Source organism: Phocoena phocoena, chromosome 8 (genome assembly GCF_963924675.1).
Source record: "Phocoena phocoena chromosome 8, mPhoPho1.1, whole genome shotgun sequence".
Lineage (NCBI taxonomy): Eukaryota > Metazoa > Chordata > Mammalia > Artiodactyla > Phocoenidae > Phocoena > Phocoena phocoena.
In genome coordinates this window covers 57,202,027-57,209,227 of record NC_089226.1, presented here as the reverse complement: position 1 = coordinate 57,209,227, position 7,201 = coordinate 57,202,027, and the positions used below count along the sequence as shown (strand labels likewise).

The 7,201-nt window shown below is 57.5% G+C and overlaps 1 protein-coding gene across 2 annotated transcripts in view; it reads right to left on the bottom strand.

Annotated features, from left to right (window-relative positions):
* Positions 1 to 493: 493 nt before the first annotated feature.
* Positions 494 to 7,201, bottom strand: part of GDPD5 (glycerophosphodiester phosphodiesterase domain containing 5) — a 43,044-nt gene continuing 36,336 nt past the window's right edge. For both annotated transcript variants that reach the window (XM_065882257.1, XM_065882258.1), the window contains 3 exons: positions 6,295 to 6,377; positions 3,390 to 3,502; positions 494 to 642 (listed from right to left, as the gene is read on the bottom strand). In XM_065882257.1, coding sequence (XP_065738329.1) covers positions 494 to 642; positions 3,390 to 3,502; positions 6,295 to 6,377 — 345 coding nt within the window. The remainder of the gene's footprint in view (positions 643 to 3,389; positions 3,503 to 6,294; positions 6,378 to 7,201) is intronic.

Here is a 7,201-nt window from a genome sequence, read left to right as displayed (position 1 = left end):
CTCCACCACTGTAGCAGGCGTTGCTCCTGGGCCAAGCTTCCTTGTGCTTTGAGACTGATGGAAGAGCAGAGGTGCTGGGGCAGAGGCCTAGCACAGGCCCTTGAGGCAGGAGAAACACAGAGAAGGTGGTTTCCTCACAGCACAGACAGGAGGACAGACACACGTGGGCACACGCAGGCTCCACGTCCTCCACTGCCGCAGGGGGCATGGCATGGCCCAGTGACCCTTCAAAGCTTCCCGGTCAGGACGCAAGGGAGGGCCTCAGGGAGTGGACCAGGCCCCGAGCCCCAAACTTCCCAGAAAAAGGAGCCCCAGGCCCGCAGGGGCATCTGAGAGGCTGGCGAGGGGAGCCCCCTCCAAGAGAGGCCATGGCTGACGAGGGGCTGGAGCCAACAAGGAGACTGTGGAGCCAGCTCCCAGAGCGTGCTTCTTCCAGCTCTGTGGGCTTCCCCTGTCTCCACATGAGGTACAGGCTGGACAGACGGGTCTTCAGCTAACGCCCACTCCGGTCTGTGAGGGTCGTGGCGCGGCTGCCGCTCCCTTGGGGGCCCATAGGGGAGGTGGTGCTGTTGGCATATGTGTCATAACTGTTGTCTGAACATACAGAGAGCTCATCGGAGACCTCCATGCCATCGCTGATCTCTGTTGGGCCAGAAGGAGGCAGAATATGAGTGCAGGAAGGAGAGGAGTGGATAGATGGCTGGCAGATGCCGTGGGAAAGGGTGGCCTGGAGCCACTCCTGGTCAGCCACTAGGAGGAATGAAACCTCGGGTTTCAGGTATGCTATTGAGCTTGGCATTCAAGGCCCTTCTCAGTCTCTGCAAACACTCTGGTCGCACTTCAGTCTCCTCTCCCTGGAACTCCACCTTCCAGCCACAGAAAACTATCTGCACCCTCTTAAGCTTGGCACGCATGTGTTTACTCTCCTCAGGGCTTTGCACATATTGGCCTGTCTCCTGGGCATGACCTCCCGATAACACTTCCTTTTCTTAAAATCTGGCTAAATTCTTCTCATTTCTCTTTTTGCCCCCAGGCTGGGATGGGGCCTCCTCATGACCACCCTGTTCCCCCCTGCCCCACCTGTATTGTCACCATCTGTGGCCCCCATCGGCTGGAGTACTTCAAGGACAGGGATGAGGTCTGGGCATCAGTGTCCCCAGTGGCTGGTACAGTCCTGGACACACAGCAGAGGCTTAGAAAAGGTCTGCTGAGGGGAGCTTAGCACACCCCAAGGGCACTCAGAGCACCTTGGTGGGGCTGAGGGTTCCTGGAGAAGACCTCTCAACCAGGAGTGGGCAGCGGGTGAGGCCTGCGGCGACTCTTCAGGGCCAGTAATGAGAAGGTGCTAGGTGAATGAATGGCCTTTGGCACTACAGAGAGGCGGGGGTCGGGGAGGTGCAGAACCTGACAGGCCAAAGTGCTGGCCTCCTGCCTGCCATTCATGCTACCCGCCCCTCCTGACTTCCCTGGGCCAGGCACAGTACAGAAGCCTGGGGACTCCTCCTTCCAGGAGCTCCCCAGTGTCGCCAGAGAGCTGTGGGAGGCGGGGGGAAGCCCTCCAACCCCGCTTTGGTGCTCAGGGAAGGCTCCCAGGAGAAGGAGGGTTTTTGAGCGAGGGTAGGAGGAATTAAGTACCCCAAAGGCAAGAATCTGTGTATCCTCAGCACCTAAAACAGGGCCTGGCATGCGTCTGTTGAAGGAAGGGATAAATAAAAGAGTGAAGAAATGAGTGGATGTTCACACAGTCGCTGGAGCCAGCCCCACTAAACCCACAAGCACCCCCCACTGGGCTCTGGTTCACTCGGGCAGCATTTACCAAGCACCCGTCTGGGCCAGGCGTGGCACTAACCCTCACAGGTACTCTGTGAGGGGGAGCTAGCCCATTTTACAGAGGAGGAGTCTGATGGTGAGGGAGGTTAGGTAATATGCTCTTGTTCACACAGCTCGGGGGATAAGCTGGGATTTGAATCCAGGTCCATCTGGCTTCTAAATATCTCTCAAATCTCTCCTCTCCTGTTTCCATTCCCACAATCCCCATCTGAATTATTGGTTTTCTTGCCTCCAGCTTCCCCTTCTAACCCACCCTCCACACTCGTTAGAGACTGACTTGTGGGGAATTCCCTAGCAGTTCACTGTTTAGGACTCTGCACTTCCACTGCAGGGGGGGCACGGGTTCGATCCCCGGTCAGGGAACTAAGATCCCACAAGCCCTGTGGCGCCGACAAAAAAAGAAAAAAAGAGAGAGATTGAATTGTGTTCCCTCCAAATTCGTATAGTGAAGTCCTAAACCCCAGCACTTCAGAATGTGACCCTCTTTGGAAATAAGGTCATTGCAGATGTAATTAGTTAATATGAGGTCATTAGAGTGGGCCCTAATCCAGAATGACTGGTGTCCTTGTAAAGAGGGGAACTTCGGACACAGAGATGCATCTACAAGGCAATGGGAGAGGCCAGGACCAGATCTTTCCCTCACAGCCCTGCTGACACCTCGATGATGGACTCTTAGCTTTCAGAACTGTGAGACAATACATCTGTTTTTAAGCCACCCAGTTTGTGGTACTTTGTTACAGCCCCACTGTAACAAAGACAAATCTGTCTGTTGCCTTCCTCTTCTTTCAGAACAAAGCCCAAGCTCCTGACCACACACTTGAGGCCGAAGTGCCTCCCCAGCGCCATCTTGGGGTGAGTCAGCCAGAGGCCCTGCCTTCGAGCCATGGCAAGGAGTGTTCCCTCACTACCTCTGAACACATGCTGTTCCTGCTTCGAATGCCCTTCCTTCCCTCTGCTCGCCCAGCCCTCACCTCAAACCTATCCCCCTCCTACCCTTCCTTCCCATTTCAACTACATCACCTCCTCACAGAGTGGGCCCCAAAACCTTCCTCACTGCCCCAGGGAACTCTGAACCCCTCTCTCCTCCTTGTACCCCACTCTGGCTCAGCACCCCCATCTATTAGGGCTCAGTGACACCTAATTTTCCATGTATTTGTTTATACAGCTGCCTCCTCCATCAATCTGGGAATGTCAACAGGCAGCAAGCAGGGGTGAAATCAACGTTTGTGGGGTCTGTGTATGAACCAGCATGGCAGGATGGGCCTCCAGCCCTCCCCCCACCCCTGCATGTCACCCTTGCCCACTACCCATGGGGCTGACACTGAGCCACAGGACCTGGAGTTGAAGGCTGCATGTGGACGGGTATGCATTTCTGTGTGTGTGTATGTGTGCCCCTGTACCAGTGTGAGTGTGAAGCTAGGTGGGTATATTTATGTCTGTGCCGTGTCCCTGCCTGTATGTGCTGTGTGTGAAATGTGTGCACACACACCCGTCTGCACATGTCGGGTGCAGAGGACAGAGCCCAGAGCCTGACTCAACCTGTCTGCGGAGCTGCACACCTGAAAAGATGAGCTTCTCCTTCATGATGCTGACGTCCCGGCTGGTCCGGTGCACCGCGGCACTCAGCATGATCTGCTCGGGGTTGTAGCTCCGTATGCCACCCAGGCGCCACCTGCAGAGATGGCCCCGTGGGCATCAGGTCCTTCCCCACCTTTCCTTGGAGAAGGGATCCTTCCCACTTCCACAGACTCTCTGGATTTGGCCTGAGAGACCAGCAGGACTCTTGTCCGACTGTACAGATGGGGAAACTGAGGCCCAGAGTAGGGCAGAGCTGGGGCCTGAATCAGTCTGCTGACTGTCAGCCAGGGCTCTCCAGCCCTCTTACCTCCAGACCCCTAGATCCGCTCCCCTTGCCCAGGAGGATGGTTAGGGGTTGGTTAGTTATGTGTCAGGTGCCCCCAGTTATACGCCTGGACAAATTTGGGGGTGGGGGCTTAGCAGGCATGACTGATGACCCACCCTGGAGTGCAAACCAGTCTTGGGGAGTCCCAGCTGATGTCGCCTACAGCTCCATCATCAGGACCAGGCTGAGTGAAGCCAGTGAGGAACCCCAGAGAGGAAGTGAAGGAAAGCAGGGAGGGGAGGGGAGACAGCGGGGAGCTTGTCTTCGTGGCGTCACAAGGCAAGGGTGCTGGAGTGACTTGGGGAGGGGCCTGCTGCTGCTCTGTTCCGACAGCCCTGGAAGAGTGGGGTGCATATTCCCTAGTGGAGAGGGACAGGCCGGAGCATTACCCCTTTAATGGCTGGGGCAAGGTGGGAGCAAAACTGAATGGGCTGAGAGGTGGGGCTGCATAGGGCATGCAGGGACCAGGCAGAGCCGGGAGGACTTGGGTTCCTTCGTCCGGCCCAGGGCACAGTTCTTGCTGTTACAGTTCCTCTGAACTAGCCCCACATCCCTGGCCTCTGAACTTAGATTCTTCCTGCAACCTAGACAGAAGGACTCACCGGACCCCCAACCCCACTCAGGGAAGTGGGGATCAGCTTGGAAACAACAACCCAACCCCCCAGGGCCCGACGCCCTGCTGGAGTGGGTGGAGGGAGCCCAGACTCCAGGGGAAATCAGTTGTTTCCAGATGGGATCAGCACAGCAGAAATGGACAGACAGATGGACAGGCAGACAGGTGGATGAACAGAGCAGACAGACAAGGGGAAAGCAGGAGGCAGAGGGGAAGGCAACCTCTGGCTGGGCTGGCCGCCCTACGCATCCCTGAGAACAGCAATAGGGTCTCTTATTTATCGCTGCGTGCCTGGCACCAAGCCCAATGCCTGCTGTGTGGTGGGTGCTCTAAGTATCATTGAGTGAATGAATGGAAGAATGAGGACCACAGGGGAATGAACTTCTCCCCCAGGGTCCTCTCCTCCATCAGGCCTTGACTGACCCCCCAGGAAGACGATGATGCCGTCCTGGATGTATCTTGAGTGGCCCAGCGTGTCGGTGGAGCACCCTGGGGAAGAAGGCCCAGCACAGCACCAGCCAGCACATGTGGACATCTGCCGACTGAGAGGATGGTGGAGGGACCAGGCAAATGGCCCTTTGCTGGGCTCAGTCCCACAGTCAGTGAGCACAGAGTTCCTCCTCCTAGAAGCTGGTCAGTGAAGATGACTGACCTAGGAGGGCCCAAGGCACCTGACCAAAGGGAACTTGCACCCGCAAGACCAAGGTCTCATCTTGGAAATTAACGTTAAACCCAGGAGGAAAGTGTCAGGCCCGTGTCTCTGCAGTGAGGTACATCTAGGACAGGAAGCTCAACCACTGGGGGTATTTCCCAGGGGAAAGTACGGGAGGCTGTGCTCATGGGGGGAGAGCAGTGGGGTGGGAGTCAGAGACAGAAAGTGAAAGAAAGAAGAGAGGTGGAGAGAAAGATAAACAGTGAGGGAGGGGAAAGGCAAACTGGGAGTGGGAGGGCCACAGGTGGCAGGGAGAAACAGAACTTGGTAGGCGGTGCACCGGGCACTGGGGAAGGCCTTGCCCAAAGTGCCAGGCTGTGGGGGGTGGCCCAAGCAGAGCCCCTCCCCAGAGGGAGATGCTCTGGTGCTGAGAGAGGCCAGGTCAGCAACCTGCAAGGAAATGCTGGTTCCCTGTCTGTGGGAGGGAGAGAGAGCAGAGGGACACACACGGCAAGGTGGGGAGAGAGAAGGGAGGACTGCAGGGGAGAGGATGAGAGCAAGGACGGAAAGGCGGCTTCAGGCAGGGGAGGTGTCTGGGAGGGCGACCTGCGCCTAGGGCTCCTCAGGAGGCAGCCTTTCAGAGGGAGGTGGAGAGAGGGGGCGGCGAGAAGGAGGGAGAAAGAGGAACAGGAGGAGGACCACACCAGAATTACCTGATCAAGTGATAGCTGTGAGATGCCAGCGTGCAGCAGTGGGGGGAGAGGAGGGACATGCGCCGGGTCAGAGCAGTATGGGGCAGAGAGAGGACGCCAGTCAGGAGTAAAACCCAGCCTGCTGCTTCATGGCTGGGTTGGGGCCCCGCCTGGCCCTAGAACCTCCCCAGGACCCACCCACTCCCACTGTGACCACCACCCCCAGCTGTCGTCCTGGAGGGTGGGTGGGGAGGTCTGAGCCCGGCACGAGTGCTGTGGAAACCTGTGCCCTGGGTGGCAGGCGGGGAGACAAGCCTAGAGAGGAGCCCCCCCTGGAGCTGAAACTCACCAAAGAGTCTACACAGCAAATCCTGGCCCAGCTTGGCTCTGGGCTCCTGGCTGGGTGCTCATTCCAGAAGCCACTGGGCTCTGGCTGAGGGGGACGGGCTGGGGGCCACAGGGAGGCCTCCTTCTCCCCTGAACAGGGTGGTCTGGCCAGGACATCTCCCGGCCCAGGGCTCAGGAGGGCGTTCACCTGGCTGGGGGCGGGAGCTGGCCCGTTTCAGGCAGGGAGGGCCGCGGAAGGTGGTCAGGGCCTACTCACTTCTGGAGCACGAAGATGCCAACGATCAGGATGAAGGAGATCAGGTCGGCGGTGACCCACATGAGACAGTACTCGTCCGGGGGCTGTGGACAGATGGCCCACGACCAGCTTCCAGTCACGGCTGGTCCAGACCAGGGCTCCAGACCAAGGGCCCATGGGCAGGAGAATCGCACGTCACCATCAGGGAGGGGCAGAGGAGGACCTGGAGGGGGCTTAGGGGCTTGAGATTATATTTTGTAGGAGTGGGCCTGGGGTTTGGGGGTGGGGTGCGTGTGTAGGATAAAAGAGATCTGTGCAGTGTTCACTGTAGAGGTGGTGTGTTTTAAACCTAGAGGATTTATGTGCTTAAAGGGGCTTAATGCAAGAACCAAAATATGAAAGACAGATAGATGAATGAGAGGGTGTGACGTGACAAGCAGGTGCGCGGGTGGGTATGTGAAGAGGTATGTGGCATCCATGTGCGTGTGAGAGTACATGTCATTGTAGGGTGTGGAGTGTGGGAGCTTCCCCTCCAGGGGGCCATAGAGAGGGGCCCAGCAGGGTGAAGCCTGCAGAGCAGCCAGGCCTCACACCCCCTTGACCTCAGGTAAACTGTGGAGGTGGGCTAGGGCACTTTTTGCTGTTGGTCAGTTCCTGTGGCCTGAAAATCAGAGTGTGCTCATAGCTACTGCTGCCACGGTTATTTCATCTCAGTCCGAGCTGAGCCTTCAGAGGTTTTAAAAGACCATGGGTGGGGGGATGGACTAACCACCCAAAACCTAGATCTGATTCACTGACACGGCATCATCTTAGCCATAATGAGACCCTCCATCTGCCTTTCATGACCTCAGGGAAGTGGCAGTGGGAGCACAGGAGGGAGGGCAAGGGCTCCCCAAGCCCCCTGGTTGGCAGAGCTGGGACTGGAACA